Source organism: Larus michahellis, chromosome 5 (assembly GCF_964199755.1).
Source record: "Larus michahellis chromosome 5, bLarMic1.1, whole genome shotgun sequence".
Taxonomy (NCBI): domain Eukaryota; kingdom Metazoa; phylum Chordata; class Aves; order Charadriiformes; family Laridae; genus Larus; species Larus michahellis.
Genome location: NC_133900.1, coordinates 36430184 through 36454576, shown reverse-complemented (window position 1 = coordinate 36454576; position 24393 = coordinate 36430184). Strand labels below are relative to the sequence as shown.

The following is a 24393-nucleotide window of genomic DNA, read 5'->3' as shown; positions in this document are numbered from 1 at the left end:
ATGCTTTTCTGGCTACATAAATCTTACTCAAGTGTAGATTCCAATAGTTTGAATATGGCTTCTTTTATAAACCCTTAAAAGTGGGCTATGAAACTTCAGTTAAAAGTTGTTTGTGTGGTTTATACCTCAGGCTTTTTTAATAAAGGCTATGAATCAGCAGTGGCTTAATATCCTTCAGTCAAAAGCACCTTTACCTTGCTACTTGAAAAGCCTGGATTAGCAAATTTTAGTTCCATTGGCCATCATGAGCATCGGTCTGTATCTGTGATGTCTGTGGTGCATTTCTTGATCTAACACATGGTCCCCGCTGCACATTACATAGCTTGCAAAATATAAAAATGAACCATCCGTAAAAGATGATTCTAGTAGCCTCATTTCCGATTTGTTAGTATGGCATTGGGAACCGCTTGTCTTGAGAAATCACATTAATCCCTTTTGGTATGTAGTTCCTCTTAAACCAAAGTTACCTAAGGAAAATTTCATATGGAAAAATATTCTTTTTCTTTGTCCTTCCAAAGTATGGCCATACTTAAAATTCAGAACCAGTTTTGTGTTGCATGAAAATTTAAATGGAACAGAAAATTGGAACTATATATTAGAAGAATAATAATTGTCATTTTCTTCACCACTTATGCTAACATCTTTAATTGTAGTGAATTAATTTAGTATGAGTGTTATGCATTGCTGTTAACAACTTCGGTAATTCAGTAGTAATTAATATACTACTATTGCACAGTGCAACCACATTCTCAGATTTATTCTCCATTCAGATTCGCCCTTTTTCTCTGCAGGTCAAGGAGCAAATATGTGCAACATTGCAGTTGTGAATGCTTTCGTGCCAGAAAAATCCTTAGTGTTTTTAGTTACATTCTGTTCCACCAAACTGTCAAGTAATCTCTATTTAAATTATTTTTCTACTATTAAACTTTTGACTGATTGTGGCTGATTTCAGCTGATTGAATCTGTGACCTCTAGATCATAGAATCACACAGGTGGGAAGGGACATCTAAAGGTCTCTGTTCCAAGCCCTTGCTCAAAGCAGGTCCAATTAGAGCAGGTTACTCAGGGGCTTGCCCATCATATTGTGAATATCTCCAAGGATGGGTGTCCCATAGTATCTCTGAGCCTCTGTTCCTTTGTTTGACCACCCTCATGGTAGTAAGTAAATAAATAAATAAATTTCTCCTATCTGGTCACAACTTCCCGTATGCCAGCTTCTGTCCATTGCCTTTCATCCTATTGCTGTGCATCCTTAAGGATAGCCTGGCTCCATCGTCTCTGCAGCCTCGCAATGGGGACATTGCTCTGGTCAGCAATGAGATTCCCTTCACCTTCTCTGGCTTTCTTAGCTGCTCCTCATTTAGTGTGCACTCCAGCTCCCTCACCTTCTTGTTGGTCTTCACGGGACTTGCTCCTGCATGGCAAAGTCTTACAGATATCTTGCTTTGATATTAAAGGAAGATAGTATGTATGCAGCAAAATAATGGTATTCTGTTACCTCCAAAGTCCATGAAAATCTTTCTGAATCTTTCTGTTTTCTTTAATAGATTCTCAACCACAACTTAATGTTGTTTTGTTTCATGTTCTGCTTAAATAGCTTCAATAGTAACTAAACTTCAGAGTGAGTACAGTTGAATTAAATTTCCAATTCCATTTTATAGAATAGCAGGTTCATCTTCTGTCACTGGGCAAGCCCAGAAAGGAGTACTTTCTTTGGCAGTTTTCTTTTCTTTTTGAGTTCTAAGTCAAAGTGTGTGGAAGAACGTGATTTAGCTTTTGAAAGTGCATGATAGATTCATTTTTTTCATAAAGCTGAACTGAAATAAAGTAGACCCATAGCAGTTTTGCCCATAGGATATTTTGTTTTAAGAAAATTACTTTCTTTTGAAGAGTGTGGGATAGAGCATGGTTTCAATTCCTGTAGAAAATAGTACATTTAAAAATGCATATTTTATTGCTAATACCGTATGGCTAGATGTACATTATAAAGGACATTCATGCTAGCAGGCTCAAAAAGTGAATGTGTAAAGTGTCTTTAAACTCAAAGGAACAAAAAGCCAAAAATAATTGAGTTCTTTTTCATATTTCAGTGTTGATCTTTCTGTTTTCTCTTGTAAGGAACCTTTCTCTGAAGCTGTCGAAGGAGGTAGACCAAGGAGAAGCCAGGTACCCTCGTGTTAGCCAGCTGGCTGGCAGCCCATCTGTGGAGTGGCCTTTTACTGGTCTGGAAGAAGGTGGAGGTATTGAATCTTTGCCCTTCAGATTGATGTTGCAAGATTGCACAGCTGTAAAGACATTGCTTCTGAAAATGAAGAGAGTTCTTCAAGAGGTAATCACCCACTCATTTGTTAAATTAACAGCTTTCAGCATTAATGAGCTAAGCAGCAGAAAAGGGTCAGAAAAGTTTATGGACTTGATGTCTTTTAATATGTCTTGAATATATGGAATTGATGCAGAAGTATAAATAGCAGTGCCTCAACATGGGGGAGGTCGGAAAGTTTATACTATAGCAGAATTTAACTAATACTGCCATCTTGATGTGCAGAGTATAAAGCTTCTCCCTAGCTTTTACCGTGTCCCCTTTTTGGGAGATGAACTGCTTTAGATCAAAATAAATCGTATTGTTTTCCTCTAGTATTTTAGAGCTTTTCAGTTTTCATACTACATTTATTAATCAGTATGAGGTCACGTGCAATTTATTCAGAGGAGGGATGCAAAGGAAAAAAAAATGTTCTTTTAAGCAACTACTAAAATTAAAGGCTACTAGCTTGAGTTTGTAAATGATGGCTGAAATCAGATTTCAAAGGCCATTCTAACGATTTCAAGAGTCCTGGCTTGTCCTGTCCTGCTATATTTTCCTGATTCTCCCATGACTGCTGGTGTTGCTTTGAAAATTTTCTTTTGCATCCACTTCCCTCTAGGATTTTAGAAGAAATCAAATTATTATTGGGTTGGGTTTTTTTTTGACACTTCCTGACTGTGGGGCTTTGACTCATACCTTTTTGACAAGCTCTTATCTTTGTGTTAGTGAAGTACGGCATGCGTCGTCTTTGAGATCTACAAGAAAGATAATATTTTGGTATTTTTTTTTATCTACATAGTTCACAGAATTACAGAATAATTTAGGTTCAGGGGGCTCTCTGGAAGTCCAACCCCTCTACTCAAAGCAAGGCCAACTTAGAACAGGTTGCTCAGGTCCTTGTCCACTTAAGCTTTTGGTACTTTAATGGGGTTTCCACATCATCTCTGGGCAACTGTTCCAAGATTTGACTACGTCATTGTAATATTTTCCCTAAGATATAATCAGAATTTTATTTTTTTGCAACTTCATCTTATGGTGAAGTGCCTAGTCACTCAACTGAGACATTTAAATACCAAAGTAAAGCTTTGTCAAGTTTGGTTTTTTTACTGCTCACTTCTTGGTCATCTGTATGTAAATTCATCCAGTCTGAGAAGGTTTGTCAAAGGTTTAGCCATGGTAGTTTTCCATTAGTCCTCCTAAATAGCATGTTTTTGCTGGATGGCAAGACTTCTGCCTTCCAGTTTTCTTCAGTTTACTAGAAGCTTTGTGTATGCTATTGGGCTTCTTAAGGGACTTCTGTTTTGCTGAATCCAGAATGGAAATCATTAATTCTCCATCAGCTTCTCTTATAAAATGTCAGAATATTGCATGAATTTAAAGGTTCTTGTCCACTGAGAGGGATTTGTAACCCTATTATATAAGGAAATAAATAATAAGAATTGTAATATTACATGACATAGCAATTCTAACATTCAGCTGGTAACACTGATGGCATGCTCTGTTGCTTCTAGTGTGAATAATTCTATGTTTTGCTTAGAAAAGTTCTTTCTTGCCATGATGGTAAGCCTAAGAATTTTATTTTTAACCTGCCAAGTTCCATTAAACTTTTGTAAAAATCTTCTGTGATTTTCTGTGTGGAGACATGTTGTACCTTGTAGTGCTTCGTCTTTAAAAACATTCACCAGGTGATCTCCACAAAAGGAACACAAGGTATTTCATATAACTCACTGGAATTTCATGTCCAGTTACTAATACCTCCTTATGTAACTCATACTGATTTTATTTTTTCATCTTAATCAGTGTACTTACTTGTTCCTTTGTACCATATAATTTCCATCTCCCCATCTAGCTGTAACACAGTGTGATTCTGTCCTTTCCTTTCCTTTTTGCCTTGCCTTCCCTATGAAATCAAAATGGCCTTTTCCTAATTCTACAGTTGGATGTTGTATGTGATGCATATATAATATAGATGTGCTGTAATTTACCCCGCTGTTTTTCAGCAGCTTTGAGATGGAATATCCTAGTAGTAGTACGCATTGTTCTAGTACACAGCTAAAAAACCCCTCTTATACAGCTAGAATGAAATGACCAATCTGATGATTATGGAAAACTTTTGCTACCTTGAGTTTTTATTTGTATTTTGTTTTTTAATGAGCTACTTCTATTATATCAGTGACAGAAAAGATATGGAGAATGCTGTAAAATGATATGTGAGTGTGCTTTTTAGTAGCCCCATCTGAGAAATAGCTCTTTGATATGTACTGCAATATTCCAGTTCTACTGATATAAATACACATACTAATTCTTGAAACCAAAAATTACTTTTCAAGGTCATTGTTAAACTACACGGTTTTCATATCTCCATAAAGAATTAACAGACCCATCCACTAGACAGTGGGCATCATCCATGGTATAATTGCAGGAGAGTGAAAGAGCAGTAACAACAAAATATTCAGAAACAGTCTTTAACACACATTAAAACATTAGGAATTAAACCAAAACCGGAATATGATTCAAAATAACAGAAGTAGCTAGTTTGAACAACCAAAGAGAAGATGACCTTGAAATATATTACAGATTGATATTGGAATGACATAACTTGATTATCTTCAGAAATACAGACATTTATACATTTATGTCACTTCTAAATTATTAGTGAAAGATTCCAGGAAAATATAATTCCATCAAAGTGAAATATTGTGTTGAAGAATCTGATAAATAAGTCATCTGAGCATATTTGGCAGGCAGTTTCTATGGAGAAAGTACCCTACTTCCATTGTAACTAGATGTAATTTCTTCATCCAAATATCACTTCCGCCCCAACCAGTGTTATAAATCAAACTCACAGCAGTACAGAATTAAAAGACATAAAAGAAAAATTCTTTCCTTACCATGGAGTGCTCATGTATTTTTAGATGTCGTCAAACAGTCTCTTGGCAGGCTTATATGGTATAGAAGTGAAATATTTTACGGCTGTAACAGTATAGAATAAATATATTTATTTATAAAAATAATAATATGTCACATGTTTTCATCCACTTTAAAATATATACAAAGCACGCAATCTGCATGGGGAAAAATTACACATGAGTTATCTGAAAAAAAAGCTGCAGTATTTCTGTTTTATAGCTGATGTTACCTATAGAAGAAGAAGAAATTACAGTAGTGTACACCTCTTTATTGAAAAATAACATGTTAATTGAGTTAAAATATTAGCCCTGTTATTTAATATAATCCTCCTTCTTAAGCACTGAGCACTGCTGCTCAGGAATAATTTAATTATGATCTGCCAAAATGTAATACTAGCTAGCACAATATGCATATTTTTTTTGTTGCAGTTGCTTGTAATTGAAGAATCTAAATGGAACAACCACATACAATATATGCTGTACTGTGCTGCAGATTTCTAAAGCTGTGAGTTTAGCTTGTTATTAGTCTTATCATGAAAAGGGAAATTGAAGACATGGCAGTAACTTGCAAGATTGAGAATGTTATTAGGTAACGTATTTAGTAAAAGACTAATGAATGATCGTTAAATTAAGAGAATCAATTACCATTTCACTTTCAGTGAAAAAGCCTTGAAAATGTCTACTAATAATTCTTTATAGCTTCGGCTATGCGAGTCTCATAAGGCAGATTGTGCTCCAATGTTTTGAGAACCTCAGTGAACAAAGCCAAAGATAGTCAGGAAGACCCTGGCCCATGAGGAAACGCGGTGATCCACCAGAAGTCGGTACAGAAAGTATGTCTGAAGCTGTTCAGCAGCTTTTTCTCAGGGATGTTCCATTTCTGACAGACCAGCCTGCAATAAATGGAGTAACCAAGACCTGTGGGCTGCAAAGTTCCATGAAAAAATGTTACCAGAGATAAGCAGCACAGGCAGCTAGATAAAGGCCACTTCAGCATATAAGACAATACAAACTGTTGTGTAGCCTGTCTGTGGTTTACAAGTAGTTCTTGGTCTCCCTTTTCCCTCCATCTCACTGATGTTTATTGACCTGGTTTTTTTTTCCTCAAAGTCTACTTGGTGTTGACCTTTTTCTCGGTAATAACTTCTCTCATTCAAAACAAAATAAAAGACAAGAAAAGGGGGAGCTGGATGGATGAAATTGGTAGGTTTGCCCTCTTCTAAGAAGTGGATTCTTCACTTTCTGACTTCAGACAGACCTTTCTGCTCTGAACTGGTCTTCAACTCAGATTCTGTGTCGTCTTTTCTCCCCTATATGCTGTGCTGTACTTTCTATGTTTTATGACATTTCTGGCCGCTGTTTGATTGCGTATAGTCAGTGAGCTTCTAAAAGTTAGACTGTACCTTCTTCCTCAGTTACTGCTATCAACAACAATGAACAGATCACGCCTCTTTCCCAAACAATATATGTGCTTTCCCGTACTCTTCCAGACGAGACTGAAATTATTTCCATCCATTACTTTCGTTATGGTTTGATGTGTAGCTGACTGAGGCGATGTCGAAGGCTGGCTAGCTGAGATGACACTTAAGGGCTTTGCCTTTGTTGAAATTGCTGGTGGAACATTTCAGGCAGAGACATACAAGGATAACTCATATGGTTTTGATTTTGTGCCTGGCAAGAGAGGGTCTTTATGCAGAAATAAACATAGGGAAAAAATACAGCTATTTTGGGAAGGAGTCTATTTAGTCAGTGGTAATGAGTTTTTCTTCAAACTTTTTAGGTGTTGGACTTGTTGATTCATTTTACTGAATGTCCCATTAAAAAGAAAATCTTGCCCACATTTAGGCTTATTTCTACAGGTCACATTTTCCCTGTATTCTTTATGAAATATACAGGTTATCACTATATAATTCTACTTTTAGATATTTTTATGGGGCTATCAGAAGTGACCTTACTGATTGCTAATCTAGAAAATTAAGATACATTGTCTGTATGTTTGTGTAATTTGGAATATAAATTATTCAGTGCATGCCCATGCATCTTCCATGCAGGCTGTGGAGCTTTAGAAATTGAAGCTAATTGCTACGATTAGCAATAGGGATAAGTCACTCTGGACATATATTGCATACTGTGTTTTACAAATTAATCATTTATTTTACTGAGGGAAATTGCAGCTGTCTGTGACTGTCATTAAAACTTAATGTGTCCAATACAGTGTTTTTAGATTGTGCTTGAAAAAATGAGAAATGTGAAAAATTATGTCAAAATCACTGTGTGACTGGCCATGACAGTTGCCTGAGACTTGGGGGTCAGAGTGAGACCACTCAGTCTGCAATTAGCCTGTCAGATATCTCTGGCTACATTACTTATCCCCATGCATCTCTCACCTCATCAGTAAAATAAGCGTAATTATCGAGTCGTCTTTTATGCTGCACTTGCAATTTACTAATGGAAAGTACTAAGAGAAAGCTAAGTGTTTACGATGTGTAGCCTGATTGCTAAGCAATATGGAATTGGCCTTAAACTATGATTTTTAAAGACATTGAAGTGTTTCCTGCAGTCCACTATGAAATGTATTGTGTTTACTAATATTGTCTGTTAGCCACTTGGGAAGCAATTGCAAGTTTAATACACTGTAAAATACCGCAGGTTTTCTTCCTTTAAGTAACTTTGTAATTAACCACTGTAGCATTACTGATTTATTCAACAACTCTGCATTTAATGCAGTCCCTTTTATCAAGTAATTCATGCTGGAAATTGGTAATTCCTTCATTTCATGGTGTGTTGACACTACATATACCCATAAATTTAAATAACTAATAATAAAAATGTACTAGATTTAGTAATAGGATTTAACTTTATCGTATTAAATTGCTTTTTCACTTGGAAATGTACATGGGCACGGTCTTGCCCAGATGCTTGCAAAGAGACAGCAGAACACCTCATTGTCACACTCTGTGTGTTTTTTAGTAGCATATCTCAGGGTAACGGAGAATATTGGGAACTGGCGGATATAATCAGATGTTCTCTTTGGCAGTGAAGGTGTTTTATTCTAACATTATCCATTGTAAAGAGTTTAATAGGAACAAACCAACCCAGTGTTTGTTATTTAGCTAGACATTCTGAAGGTACAAGAAAACTCTTTTTTCCCCCCCATATTTTTTAGGCAAGCTGCATAGGGCAAATACCGTCTCCAACATCGTCATCGTGTGTGCTGAACTTAGCATATATAGCACTCTGAAATAGGCTGTGATGCAGCAATTCCAGTCCCAATCCTCTTGCTTAGGCTTCTTAGCTGAATAAGCCTTAGTTCACAAAATAAACAGGTGCTGGAGAACTGTCAGAATATTTTAGTGCATGCCATATAGATTTCACTGTGTGCAACGTTTAAAATTTCTTGACATTTTTAACAGTTGTTTAATGGTACTGGGGGAAGCCATTTACCTGGCAGATCAAGGTATGTTCTCCACGGGTTAATTTAGAAGACCTCGTTTGGTAGAAGTTGAGCAGTTTTGGGAATGATTTTAAAGATGAAGGTGATGGGACCCTCCCCAGTTAGCCAGGATTGCTGATAAATGATAGAAAGTGGCTTGGTGAGCACTTCTGCCGTCTCCCTCCATACCCTTGGGTGGATCCCATCCGGCCTCATAGACATGTGTGTGACTAGGTGGTGTAGCAGGTCCTCTTGGATTACTGGGGCTTCATTCTACTCCCCATTCTCATCTTCCAGCTCAGGGGGCTGGGTACTCTGAGAACAACTGGTTTTACTGTTAAGGACTGAGGCAAAAAAGGCACGAAGTACCTTAGCCTTGTCCTCATCCTTGATCACTATGTTTCCCCCTACATCCAATAAAGGATGGAGATTCTCCTTAGTCCTCCTTTTGTATTGGTAGAAAAAAATCTTTGTTATCTTTTATGGCAGTAGCCAGATTAATTTCTAGTTGGGCTTTGGGCCTTCTAATTTTCTCCCTGCTTACCCTCATGACCTTCTTGTAGTCTTCATGAGCAGCCTGCCCCTTCTTCCAAAGGTCATAAACTCCTTTTTTTTTTTTTTTCCTGCCCAAGCTCTCTCTTTAGACAAGGATGGTCATCTTCTCCTCCAGCTCAACTTTTGGCAAAGGGATGGCCAGCTCCTATGCCTTTATGATTTCCTTTTTGAAGAATGTCCAGCCTTCCTGGACTCCTTTGCCCTTCAGGATTTTCATACGTCTCAACAGGTGCTCCTGACAGTGACTTCATTTGCTTATACTCTATGAATACTTCATGAGTATGAGGTTACAGGCTGGGACTGGCACACAGCTCTGATGTCCCAAAGAGTCACACTAATCTCAGCTCAACAAAAAGATCTCCAGAAATGATCCAACTCAGTTACCAGTACATGTCATTACTCATGCTCATGATGAAGTTCTTCTGTAGGCCACATTCAGAGCATTTTTGAGACACACTTTGAGATTATCAGTCTTAAATTAATACATTTAATTTTTATTACTGAAAAATGGAAAATGTCTCTCCTCCATTTATGTTCTGTTTGTTCTGCTGCTTACTTTGTGGCTTAATCTTTGCAGACTACATATGTCTATGTGCTGCAGCTTTTTTGAAACCAGAAAAAAAAACCATGAAACACATTGTTCTCCCACACATAGAGATTATATTGTTATACGTGTCTACTCCATGTATTCAGAAGGCAAGTGATTAGCTTCTTTCTTACTTCTCCTGTTGATGCCTGCATGAAACATTGTCGTACTACAGCGCTATGCAATTTGCATAGCATGCTGCCCCAGCCTCCTCAACAGCCAAGTCTTAACAGCACCTTGCAGAGTAGCATTAAAAATAGCAACCCCATTAATATATAACGTCCCAACATCAGCAGTGTTGTGCAATTGGCTGTGATTAACTTGTGGCTGAAGACCATAAAATTATAACAGCTACAAAAATGAAACCATTTTCCCATTGAGTACTTCCATGGTTTTGATCAGTTGCTGCAGGTCGGTCAGCTAAATCCCACCTGACACTTCTTGGCGATGGAGCTGATCACACCAATTACATTTTCTGATAAATCTGCAAATACTGAAAAGTGCGTTGCAAAATAATGAGCAAGCAAGGGAAGAAATCCAGAATGTGTGTAAAAGTCTATAGAAGGAATTGATTATACTCAGTTGTTAGAGCTCATGAGTAATTTTGAGCTAAACGACACATTTAGTACAGAGGGTAGATGGAAGAGTTTCTGATAAGAAAATGAATAATACTGCCAGATCTAACAAATTTCCCAGTGAGTTATCCAGTTCTTTTAACAAAAAGCAATTGGAAATAGGAGTGGGATGAAGATGAGTGCACAACACCCAAGGTGCACTATAATTGAATTTCCTGCAAATTTACTGGGGTTGTATATATGAAAATACCAACTTGTCAAACAGTTTTGTAACTTACAAAGGAGCATTTAGTGTGAGCCTCATAACTGGTGCCATTGCCTTCAAGTCCAGTAGGTTAAAACAAAAAAAGTTATCCTCATTTAAATAGTTTTTTAACTTCTGAAGTTTCACAGTCCTGTATTCCCTCTATATTAAGATTTTTTTTTTTCCCTTATGATAGGTTTCAGAGATTTCCTGGCACAGAAAAATGACTGGTTATATAGATGAGTGTGCCAGAGCACTGGAACAGGCTGCCCAGAGAGGTGGTGGAGTCTCCTCCTCTGGAGACATTCAAAACCCACCTGGACACGTTCCTGTGCAACCTGCTCTAGGTGACCCTGCTCTGGCAGGGGGGTTGGACTAGATGATCTCCAGAGGTCCCGTCCAACCCCTACCATTCTTGTGATAAAGCAGTAAAACTGATGATATGCAACTGTTGCCATAAATGGAAGTACAAGAAGAATAAAAATGTAACAGATAAAAATTCAGGTAGTGGAATGCCAACCATGCATGTAGTTACCCATTTTGATATTTGCGTTTGTATATGACCATATAGATGATTTGGCAGAATTTAAATTTAATCTCTTAATTAATTATCCTTTGCCCTTGATCAGTCAGAATTTATGAAACAAGTGCTAGTGTAGTCGCAGGAGAAATTCTCACAGTTCACAGCATGGATCTTGGCATAGCTCTGTGCTGCAGATTTATTTAATGTTTATTCTGCACAGTGCATGTCATTATTTTGTAGCCCAGGTTATCTGAACAGTGCTGATCATTTTCCTAGCAGAAGAAAAGTTATGATAACTGTTGATATAGCATGCTTACATAAATTCATGATTTTTGTGAAGATAATAGTGTTGATTTTCCGCAGTCCGGCTCCACTTTGGTTCGTGAAGTGATTTGTTTGAAGGGTGATAACGATGATTCCCAGTGACAGAAAAGGAAGCCTGTTTTTTGGAAATGGCTTTAGGAATCACACATCAGGGGCATATCCTAGACCTGGTTTTGTAATTGTCCAGACCCAGTTGGTAGGCACGTGTATTTTGAATGGTGTATCTAAAGAAATATTGCATATGTCCAGCAATCTGTACTTCTGTCCTTTATATACCTTAATATTATAAATATGACAGTTCTCTGCCTCTGGTCAGAGCCTCAGCTGGGAGTGAAATAGCATAGATCCATTTAGTCCAGCTGGTACTTGATGCCTTCTCAAAAGGCTGCCCTCTTCATCTTTCTCCTTAGGTTTTCATGGTCACGGTGAGGTCCCTTGATGGAGACAGTAATCATTCATGTCATTAAGAGCTCATGGATGAAAAAATGCAAAGTTAGCTGATGCCTAGGAATTTTTTCTTTTAAATTTAAATTGAAAACTGTCCTCTGTTTTCACTCCTGGACTCAATAAAAAATTTTCGGGAGTTGTAAGGTAAAAGCAATATCCTCATTTATGAGCTTAAAAGGCAGGATTTTTCTTTTTATCAACAGTTCTTATGTCAAATCTGTGCAAAGATAATCTAGGTAGGAACAAAGATATGTTCAGAAATAACTGATGTTGCCTCAGTAGAAACTGAGCATGTCATAAAGCAGCTAAGCAAGGATACAGTTTGACAGCTTGCCTCTTTTAAGGAGGACAGAGATAACTAGAATGAAAGGCTAGCCAAGGATCACTTATATTCAAGGGTTTTTATTTCTCTTATGTGGCTCTGGTTTTTTTTTTTGTTTCTATTCGGGAAATAATTATTGATTTTTTTTTTTAATTTTTTTTTTTGTATCAGCAAAACAGGTGTTGCATCAAAGCTACAAAATGCCAATGTGGGAAGAAAGGACCAGGTTTCTATTACTTGCCACCTCATGCAAAATCGCTTCTAAAAATTGTTCTTCACTTTTGATTTAACTATGGTATGAATTTAGATCAGTGACGAAACAAATGTTTGAATCTCCAGTGTATAGCCATGCCAGCCTTACTCATCTGTGTAAGATCTTTGCTGCTATTAAACTTCTGGCAGTAGAACAGAGAAAGCAAGTAGTGTTTGTGTCAGTCCTTTTGCTATGAGAATGAGCATTTCTTCTTCTCTCCAGTCCCCAACGCCCTGTGGGGTTAGAAGACCTAGTAGTCTTTTTTTCCATCTACACTTTGTGATGCCGCTTTGGATCAGATGGTGTCTTAAACTTGTAGTCCTAGCCTGTCTGATATTTAGTTTCTCATGCACAGTGCTATGGAGCAACGATTGCTTTCAAAATAGGACTAGAATGGTGTCTGTAGAAAGAGACATTTTAGTGTGTCTGGATATTTTATAGATAAAAGATTGAACCAAAATAATCACGTAAGATCTAAGCAAATCAGTTATTAACTGTTTGGTCCTACTCATGTGGGACCTTTCCTGATTTGCCTCATCGCAAGGAAGAACTTTTTATTTCTTTTCGTAGGCTACTTTGACATTTAAACAGAGAGTTAGCTTTTTTTGAGTACTCAAACTGAACATTCAAGGTAAAGTTTAAGATAACCCAGGATAAAAATACTGCTATTCATACTGACCTTTGTAAAACCAGTCAACTGTATATTGTTGTCATTATAATTCACATTCTGGTGGTGCCGGGCTGCCTTTTTTCGTTGTGATTTTCATTGTGTCTGTGGGGAAAATGTGGGTACATAGCTGTAAATAATTTATATATTTTTACAATAAATAAATTAGGAAGATATATATGGCTTTGTAATACAGACATGAACATACAGTTCTAACAGATATACCTAAAATAAGCCCACTGTCTCTTGCTAATTACACTGATGGCAGTATTGAATTTGCTGCTAAAAATGGAAACCATACTAAAAACCTGTAATACAATTCCAAATAGAAAGTCTTTTAAGATCTGTGTTTCTTAGACCGCTGTTTAGATACTGGTCTTTCCTAGCCTACGTCATTCTATCTGTCATTGGACTGTTCTTTCAGAACTGATTTTTCTAATGAATATGAACTTTTATATATTTCTTTTGACCTCTGTGATTAATCTCTTTCTTAGTTGAGTTTTTTTTATTGAGATGCCATTATGTTTTGACAAAAAAGGCTTCATAAGTATATTTTGTCTGGCAGTTTTGCAGGCTATATTTTACCATATACAGTAGTTTGCTAATACAATGCAATATTTGACTGTTTGTTTGTGTATATATTAATATAATTAGGTTTGGGGTTTATTTCACAACTTAAGCATCTTTCTGTTTATCTCATGGTTACGGCATGTTTTGGCAGCTTCTTGAACAATTTATTAGGGCAATTTATTGGATCACAATATACTTGTTTATTATTTATAACCCAGCTTTTCTGGAAATATAGTAGTATTATTTGGATAAATTATTTTCTTCTAGCCACTTTAGGACTTGCACTACATGCAACTTAATTGGCTAGAATTAGTAAGAATTAGTATACAATAGTATATTAGTATTAGGATTAGTATACAGTATTCTTCTCATAATTTTTATATTGTTCAGTTTCCTTCCCCCCATATATTTCCGCCTGAATACTGCAGAGTATCAGAGTAGCACTTTTTAATATCTTGACAGCATTTAAAGGTAGAGAAAATTGAGTTGCATAAACATCAAGTTTCAGTTGTATCCTTAAGCAAACTTGGAGGACCTTTGGTCCTATAATATTGTCATAGCGATTCTCCATCATGTTTAAATTGATGCTGTTTATAAGTGATTTTCATAACTGTGGACAGAGAACTGGAATGCAGTGTGGCCTTCAGATGCTACTGGAAAACAATTGAGATTTTGGTATTTTGATAGAGTAAGTATTTTATGGAATATGTTTCCATCAGAGCTGGAAGAAGGCACCCTGCACACGTAGTATGGTGGCAGAATCACCCCAGGTCTTCAAAGCCAGGGCTTACTTGCATTGTTCACATTTGTTCATGGAGTAGGACCAAGATGTAAATAGATATGTAGTGAGTCTTCAAGAGCATATTATTCTTGTACTGAATTTTATCTTTAAAATCTTACTTAGTTTTGTCTGTGCTGTGGTTAAAATTTAGAACTTTATTCCATTTTTTATGGAATAAAGATAGAAATTAACCTTTTTTGACATGCTGGGAACTTGAAAATAATTGTTCTTCTAGAGCTGTTTCAATGCGTCAGAGTAATCAAAATTTACATAGCCATAAACTAATTTTTCATTCATATTTTCTTTTTGCAAAATGCAATACCAGCAGTTATAGCTTTATTCATGTGTGTCATTCAGGAAGGCATTTGGTGCAAGTTACACCAAAAAACCACCTTTTTTTGCATCTATCTTTGTTTTAATGTTAAATTGCAAATTCTTGCCATGATCTGGAATGTAGTTGCACAAAGGAGAGGGCTTGAAGCAAAGATGCAAAAATAGGAACGGGAGAAAAGCGGTGAAATATGAACTAAATGTGTGCGATAGAAATGCTTCGCTGGAAGGGCGGGTGTTTGAGTTAGTCTGGCACCCTGACAGGCCTGCTTCTGTACGTGGTATTTGCTGAAGCAAGTAATTCATCCTGACAGTAACTTTGCCAGTACTGCAAGAATCCTATTTCACTAAGATTAACACCTTCTCCCTTGTTTCTCAGAACAAATATACTTTATTTCTTGTTTCTGGATCTTCTTGTCATCTGTCGTACCGGTCTTGCTGTGGTTTGTGTGCGTACGCTTTAGCAAGTGTTTTTCATGAACTCCAGAAATAAGATCTAGCAGCTGAGCTTTTTAGCTTTCTTAAGTCCTTTTTTTAGTCCTTTTTTTCCCTCTTTTTTTTCTCTCTCTCTATCTCTTTTTTTTTTTTTTTTTTTTGACAAGGCAGCATTACATCATGTGAGAGTTGAGCCTCTGGTCTGCTGCCCCAATTACTGCTAGTGTTAAAAGTTTTATTGCTTTAGCATATCAAGATCTAGGATTTTTTCTCCTTAATACTGCCTCCTGTTGTAAAACTGTGAGCTCCAACAGCAAGAAAAAGCATGAGGACAAAGGCTCGTGGTAGTCATTATTCCAGGTGGCTTTTGGAGCAATAACACGAAGTGTTCATATACTATGTGCTGAAATTCTTAAATTATCCTGAAAGTCTGCTTTGGCCTATGACATTATTCTGTGTGCTCTTGTTCATCACCACTATGGTAACAAGTTTACTTACTTGTTTTTGAAGGAAAAAAAATATCTTAGGAGTGAATAAGGAAAAAAAAAAAAAAGGATGTGTTTTATAATTATATAACATCCAGGATTTATTCTGATTTAGGAGGGTGCTGATAGTGAGCCTGTGAGGATTAAAACAAGATGTGGGTTTTTTTTCTTCCTATATTAGATTTTAAGGCAGAGCTTTATTTAGGAAGGTTTCTGCCCTGCAGAACACACAGGTGGCTTGTAATATTGGCAGTTAGAGGAGAGGGCACTGTGTACCTGGATACCGGCAAAGAGACTTCTTGTATTGAGGCAGTTTAGTTTCACAGTGGGATTGGCAAAGTACAGCTAAAATTAAAGTAATTACATTAATGAAAACTGGGCTAATTTTTTAAGTAAACTCAAGCACAAACTAGTTTGTGTGTTTTTCTGAGTTTTATGTGGACTCATTGCAACAATTCTTAATTTTCATTGAAAACAACAAATCTGGAATCTGCCGTCCTTCTCAGTTTCGGATACTGGTCTGCTTCATGTCATGGCCTTACAGCATAAGTAATCAAATAATCACTAGTGCAGTTTTTGCCATGGATGCCCAAATTCCAGTTTTCTACTTGAGTCCAGCACCCAGCAGCTCAGTTGTAGCACAATGTATGGGCCTTCAGGAGACAGATGAAGTCAATCTGGCAATTTGAATTCACAAGTTGTAAAATAACGAGTGCACAACAAATAGAGGCATTCCTCATGCACTGACCATCAAGAAAAGCCCGTAGAGCCTGCCTGGATCAGCCACCCAAGCTGGACCATGACAGGAAATAATTGGGGTGCTGCACAGCGGGCACTTCTACTGACAACACCTCCCACTTCCCTTCTTGTATGTCAAGCAAATGCATGCACTGAGTATTCTCTTAACAGGGTCTTTTTCCTACATAGACTCTATCTATCTAGAAAATAATGTTTTTGAAGCAACTTAGATTTCAGTAACATTAAATAGTGGGCTTACACCAGTGATTGTGGTACTTTAACTTCTGCTGCAGTAGATTAAAAGAAAATAATGGCTGTATGAATGTACAGTTGTATTCATTTAGCTGCTCTCCTGCTAAATGTTTTCTCCCCTCCCCAAAAGTATTTTTTTTAAAAAGTACTGAAGACCTGGTTTAAATTCTGAGAGCTAGGGATCTCAACAGTTTGACGAGTTTTCAGATAAGAGGCCTCTGTGGGCACCAAGAAGCTTCTGTGTCTCTGTGCAGCACAGACGTATTCTGAGCGGTGCTACGTTTGTAACTCTGTTCTTTCGCATGCTAACAGGGATTAGTGCAGTCATCAGTTTTATTTTGAAAGTCTGCCGATTGCAGTTGTTTTGTCTTCGACTAGTCCATGAAAAGATCCTTGGCGGTGAAAATTAAAAAGCTTTGTTGTTTCTGTTGTCATTTGATTGATTACAGCACAGAAGTAGTACAGTACAAGTTAGCTCAGGCTCATTCTATTTGCAAAATTAACCTTTATCTCTAACTAGAATAAATATTGTCATGCTTTAATGTGGTCTTCAGACTTTCTCAAGCCAAATCAATTACAGAAGTTAAATGTTTGCAAAGGTAAGTTCATGATGGCTGTGTGGCTCTCACCTGTACTGGCAATGCGCTATTGCATTCCAGATAGGACTTTGGACAAAAGGCTCTTTAAGCCTGCTTTCAGACATAGAGGTGATGCTGTTCTTGATCTGCATTTCTCATCTGTGCTTTAAACATTCAGGTTTGGTTTTGTTTGGTTTTTTTTTTCCATGAATGCTCCTAGATGTGAGTGTTTGTGAATATTTTGTGAACGTTGCAAGATAACCAGTATTTTCCTTTTAATTTACTCCAACCAGGGGTGGACTCATTCATAGTAAATTTCTGCTACTGTGTGTCTGATACTGTATGACTGATATATAAAAGGTCAGTTCAAGTCTTTCCATTAACCATAATGGGTGCCAGTTGAGACAAGACTCTAAAGGAGTTTTTCCATCTCTTTTTAAATAAACTTTACAGGGTTTAATGTAGAATGATAAGTCTTTGTTAAGCTTTTTTAATCTATCCTCTAAAAAGTAATAGGTTGCTGTACAGTTACTATAGAATTTTGTAGGACTTGAAAGACCTATTAAAAACTTAGCATTTTATGTGGAACCCTGTGTATTGGCTTTGTTGCGTTTTCACCTTCATTGTTAAAAGACAGAAACCGATCGATCACTAAGGTCATACAGCTCTGTGGTTAGGGCACATACTTGCTTGTATGCTTAACAATACTACACCCTGTAAAATGTTTACAGTTTTTAGGTTTTTCAAGCAATATTGCCAAAATGTTCACATAGTTTTGTATACAAATGCTAGTGTTGATTGCTTTTGAACTCACAACTGAAGTGATTTTGAAGTATATGCATATATATAGAATGACTTTTGGAAGTAGAAAGAACGTCGTCGTAAGTTACAGTAAAAGCAAGATAAGAACTACTGTGTATATTCTGAATTAATAGATAGTTTCAGATGAAATCATACCTTTAGGCCCAATCTTCAGGTATTTTAGTACTACCCAAAAAATTTGCAGTTGTTTATTTGTCTTTGTGTACTGTTAGCTTTTTTAACAGGGTGGCTTAATCAGATGCTGATTGTAAGAAGCAGTAGACCTGGGAAGAAAAGGCAAACACAGCTTTGGAAAGAAGGAAGAAAAATTTATAGCATGCAGAGAACGAAAGGCTTCTCAGATACCTGAGATTACCTCTGAACTGATTTCTTGGTGGGAACAGATTTTTTTTTTTATTTATTTTTTTTTATGAAAGACATTTCTGTGGGAGATGGACATGTTGCGTAAAACTTCCAAGAGGCAATGTACAGAATGGCAAGAGGTTGGTGATTTATTCTGACGAGCTGCTGCTTCTTCCCGTTTCAAAACTTTTATCAAATCTTTCCTATAGTCTTAGATCATCTTTCTGAAAAAGATGATAGAAACCCAGGAGATTTTCATCTGGTGCTTTCTCATTCTCTCATATAAAATAGATTTTGCCCTATACCAAGGCTACGGCAGACGAGTTGGGATAGCATCAGTCTTGCAGCACATGTCAGCACAAGGAGCAGCTGGTAACTGCTCTTCTTAGAGGATGCTCAAGGAAGGAATGATGTTTCATTTCCTGCCCTGCTCTTCTTTTGGGCAGGGGAAGATCAGGAAAGAGAAAGAAACTGGTACAGTTCTTCAAAGAAGGAATCTCATTTCCCACCTTCTGCCTTTTCTGCTGCACTGACTGCACGTCAGGAAAACTAAAGCTCTGCCTTCTCCTGATGTGTGGCTTCAACGCCTCTATGGCAGGGAGAATCCACTGGGCAGTCACCAAGGGAGTCATTAGACCAGAGCAATTTCTGAGCAGCACAAGTGAGGCTGGAGGGAAGTAATTTATTCCTCTACATGACTGAGAGCACAGCAGCAAATTCTGACCTCCTCCTGTGGTTTCCGCGTACTAAAAATAGCCTTTCTTTATTTTCAAATTAGGCAACATTTACTAGTGTTTTGCAAACACATATGACAAGAAAGACCGCTTTTTTGAATTTACCTTTGAATGCGTAATATAAATATGCATGTGTGTTTTACCGTGCCTCTGAATGATCTCATGTTTGTCACATGCAGGTTTACCTTTAAATATTGACGAATACATGAGCTAGAACAGGCACCTAACTAGACGTTTCTTCCTGCAAGGAGAGCTAGCGTTTATGAGCCACATATGTCCTACTTGTATTTTCAAATGACAAGCCTTTTCAAATGGTGAACTTGTTTCCTGCCTCATGCTCACACAGACCTTCTCTGGTGCGTAGAAGTGCATTTGCAGATTGCAGAGCCAAGCAAGTCTCACAGCATGACAGACCAAACTCTAAACACTGTTGATGAACATAGGGGGAAGATGAAATTATCCTTTTAAAAATTTGTCCGTCATTATACACGATGGCAAGCTTCAACTTTAAATTGGAATTTAGTGGAATAAAAATAGCCGGGAATAAAATTAAAGCAAAATATAGTGAATCTGACCCCTTTGCGTGGAATACTACTTTTTAAAAGTTATAAGGAAAAACCCAGAGGTGGCAAAATATATCATTTTCGGTCTGGAGAAAGATTGATAGCTTTAAAATCTGTCTTATCATGCCAAAAACAATCTTTATGCTAATGGACATTCCTTATAATATTGCCTATAGGTAATTAGAAATTATGAAAGAGGGCAGGAGACCTTGAGTTCACATTAGTAAAGTAGTACAGTGAGGGAGGATAGAGAATAGCTAATGTGTACTGCTGTCTGGCAGACAATATGAAAGATTATTGAAAGGATATTTAATTTTGATACTAAATCAAAATTGTGGTAGGAAATGGAAGACAAACTTTTTTTCCTTCCTAAAAAAAGGAGAAAATTGATCATCTTTGGCTGTTTTTAATGATAGGTTCAAGAATAGTAAAGGCTCTTCTTATAGCTGCATCCCTCACTGAGAAGGGTTTCCCAAAGATGCAGGGACATTTGGGTTTGGTTTTGAATATGATAGACGGTACTTTCCATTTATCAGAGAGAATGGAGAGGAAAATACTCAAGTGCATGTGAGGGCCAAAAGGATATTACAGATGCTGGATAGGAGGGGTAAGGTGTGGAAAACGGAAAATTAAATACATCCATCGGTGTCAGACTCTAAGGAATAGGAACCGTCCTTCCTGGAGCAGTGTGCTAATATGTACGTGGGAAGGAAATGAGAATACAAGAACCGAAAGAGATTTTTTGAAGCAATGTTAAGGTATAAGAAGAACGGTGGAACCATTTGTTTATATTCAGACATAATGCACCGAATTCTGACAAACACAACGTTAGGGGTAGTAGTGTATGCTCTCAAGCTTTCTCGTGTGATTTCTGTAAGTAAAAAGTAACATATTATAGGATTACTGACAATTGCATTTTGAGTTCATCCTTCCGTGAGAAATGCTGTGCAAGTGCTGCTTTCAGTCTGTGGTCCTGCTGGAGCTCTGTAGCTCCAGCTGTAACCAGGTTTGCTGTAACCAAGAATATATAAACTTGGACAAACACCATGGTGGTTCGGCCACCTTCAGTTCCTTCTGGAAATTTCTTTCTTCCACTGGCTTCTGGAATGTAATGTGGGCCCTGCATGTATGTGTATAAGGATTGAAGGAGGAGTGACAGCAAGATGAGATTTCGTGCTCTATTTTCATAATTCCATACACAGCAAGAAGTAAAAAATGAACAGGTGAAGACAAAGTCACAATGAATAATGTAATATAAGCCTCAGTAAGGATTATTCTTTTTGATTAGCTATTCTTAAGGTTTCTCTTGAAGGTTGGCAGTGTCATAGTTTCCCATGTTGTTTCAGTTTTGATGAGAGCTTCCTAGGTGCACCTCCTGAGGAGGCAAAACCTCACTTCAAGTTCAGGATGTTTTAGGGAAGAACCCTGTCTTCCTACAAAGGTTCTTGCAGACTTCTTCTTTATCATAAACTGCAGTCTCTGAAATTATGTACAGAAGCAAAACATTAAGTAAATGTTTTTAAATATTGAAAGGGCTTAATTCAGTTGCTTTATTGTAGATATTGAATGCTATTTAATGTGCCTTATGGTAATCTCATCTAGCTTCCTTCAGCTCTTAAAGAGAATGGGTCACCTGTAGGTCCTATGTCATATTTGCCAGCCTATGCATATGACTTAAATACCTTAGGATATCTCAGAGATACTTACATCTAGGCCACTGAACTGCTCCCAGAATCTCAAGTCACAAACCAAACAGGTCAAGATAACTGCAACCTACCATGTTTGAATTTTTGTAGTACTGTAGAGAGCAGCAGAATATAAAGCTGGAGTAACGTTTACTCTAAATGTGTTTGCTGCAGTAGGGCTACTCACAGAGGTATGTACTCTGTTTTCTGTATACAAAAAGAGATAATTGTTTTCCTTTATGCTATTTTCATTGTTGTAGCCTTTCTTTTTAATGAAAAGATCTTGAACAAGCATTAAAAAAACCCAACCAACCAAACAAACAAAAACACAAGCAAAAAAAATCAAATCCAGCTTATGCAGAAGTCTCCTTACCTTTTAGACAAGAAAACCTCAATCTCCATTTTTCAGCATTGTTAAGTGTGCAGTAAAATAATGCAGTTACAAGACTTAATGGCAGTATAAAGCCCACACAGCTTGGCTCTATCTTTCAGAAGAAACTTTTCAAGTGAGGCAAGAATGACACTAAAATAGTACATCTAACAGCACCATCAGTGCTTTTCTGCTAGGTTTAATCTCTGAAGTTGTGGGCTGTTGCATTTGAAGCTCAAATTTCAGCTAGAGTGTGTATTAGATTTAGTGAGCTCTTTGATTTCATTACAAGGCATAGGTCCGCTGCGTTTCTCTGACTGCACAATCCACCTGCCTTTGCAGAGAGCACTCCCACGGGAATCAGAGTGTTCGTACGATGATGAAAAATTAAACCTTCCATTTGATGCTCCTTTTATTGAGGCTCTGCAAGAGGATGTTGAAATACCTTCCGTGTAATAGGCAGCTGGAGTAAAGTATTATCCATCAGCGTGGGCATAATGATTTATGTGAATACATATTTATCACTGTATCTGGTGACAAGCTCCAGTGAAGCTCAGAGCGTTCCTTGTGGTTACCCAAGGAGTGTTGTTATTGCATTTCCTGTTAGACTTTGATGCGGTTTTTTTTTGTCTAACACTTGTTTTTATCAGTTTCTCTGTACGCCAATTGAAGAAGCATTACTCTTAGCCAGTTAGTCCTCCTTTCTGTGTAGGTGACGTAACCTCCACAGAGCAGCTAAAAAAATACACACTGTAAAAATACAAACCTGTCTAAAAGAACTGTCAGCACTGAGCTGGAAAGGAGGAGACATGGGATATATCTGCAGTGCAGTGGCTGCAGCTTGTGCAGACGCACCAGAGCTTGTTTTAAACTTGAAGTAGCTCGTAATGTAGCTGCCACACCATTAAGCACAATGTGAGCTTCAAAAGCTGCTGGAGACTTCAAGAGGCTCTAAGGCAACCTTAGTGTCGATGTGAAATTCAGGCTGCTCCGGCCTCCTTGCCGGCAGTGCACAGATTAGCTTGTTGAATGCTGGGGGCGGTGGTGTCCTGCTGAGCAACACTGATTTGAGTACAGCCTCAATGGCGTATTGGCTCAAGGAACTTCCCTTTTCATATTTGGAAAGAAATAGGAAAGTGAATTATACAAACTCATTGGAGTCGTTTCAGTTCTGTGTTGGTGTTACTCTCAATGCAGCAGGTTCTCCCCACCTCAGGTTGGTCCAAGTTTCTGCAGAACTCTGGCAATGTATGTTGTTGATTCCTGCTCTCCAAGACTTTTACTTTTTTTTTTTTTTTTTTTTTTTTTTTGCAAAGAACATTAAGCCTACTAGATTTTAAGTTGGACAAAGTGCTATTAACAATTTTCTATGTATTGGTACTAAGATCTTTTTAATGTTCTTGTTCATAAACTCTTTAGCCTCTGAAATTATTAATTCAGTAATGAGTAAATTGCCTCATCATTTCTTTCGGAGGCAACAGTGTTGTCCCAGCTGTGTGATCTTTTTAGGATATTCCCAAAGAAAGAAAAAAAAAAATTAGCAGCAAGGTCAAAAACCCTCCAGGATTTCCCACTAGCTATTACATTCATCATGTGCAGCTCTCTGGTGGCCTCTTGGCCTCACTAATTGCCTGTAGTGCAAAGTAATTTTATGTCTAAAATAGCTTATATGCCTCTAACTTGGGTGAAGGCCAGAAACCGGCCCAAAAGTTATAACTGAGAAATCTGAACAAAATCTAAGCTAGAGGAGAAGTAAATTGGCTTGTTCCATCCTCTGCCTGTCACATCTGAAGCTCCTGTCTTTCTTCCTTTCTTTCTTAAGATGAGTTAGTGGTTTTAAACCAACCAGTTGGCATTCTGCAAAGGCACACGGTTTCCCAGCTGCTGTCTGTGATCTGGGATGGGTTTGTGTTTCTGAATGCTGGTACCCTCCAGAGGGAGCCGGGGGAGCCAGAGGCACCCTTCCCTCCTCCAGGTGCCACAGCTTAGCAAGTAAGCATCAGACCATGACATACAACATACTAATGCGTCATTCCCAAGAGTCGGAATACTGGCACGTCTCCCGACAAAGTTCTCTGTTTCAGAATGCTCTGTTTCCCCCAATGGCGTGAATCCACACCATACCTTCTGTATGTACCTATATGCACATGCACATGCCCACGTGTGCTCTGTCACTTACTCCTATTCCTCAGGCAACACAGGAACCACCATTTTTTTTTTGGCAATGATTTTTCACAGTGTTGAAAAGCATTAGTTTTCATTGCATTTTATTCATAAAGAAACAAGTACAGACCACCAACAGTCTTCCTTTCTAATTTTCTCCTCCTTTCTCTTCTCTTTCCCATTGCTACCTGAGAAGAATTAACAGTCTGAGGAATATCACTTCGTGGAGTGATGAAGATTATGGGTTTTCTCTTGATTCAGGACAATCCCTAAAACAATTTTGTTGCCTTTTTTTGGGGCCTCTTTTTTCTTTTTTTTTTAAATCTTATAAACCAGATATATCTCACAGCTCATACTATCCATGTAGGCAAGATGGATATCCTGAACAGTTTATTTTTTAATATT

At 37.6% G+C, this 24393-nt stretch overlaps 1 protein-coding gene across 9 annotated transcripts in view; it reads left to right on the top strand.

The window, feature by feature from the left end:
- CCSER1 (coiled-coil serine rich protein 1) overlaps positions 1–24393 on the top strand; it is a 724562-nt gene that overhangs the window by 297699 nt on the left and 402470 nt on the right. For all 9 annotated transcript variants that reach the window (XM_074589579.1, XM_074589576.1, XM_074589574.1 and 6 more), the window contains one exon: positions 2119–2329. In XM_074589579.1, the coding sequence (XP_074445680.1) occupies positions 2119–2329 (211 nt within the window). The remainder of the gene's footprint in view (positions 1–2118; positions 2330–24393) is intronic.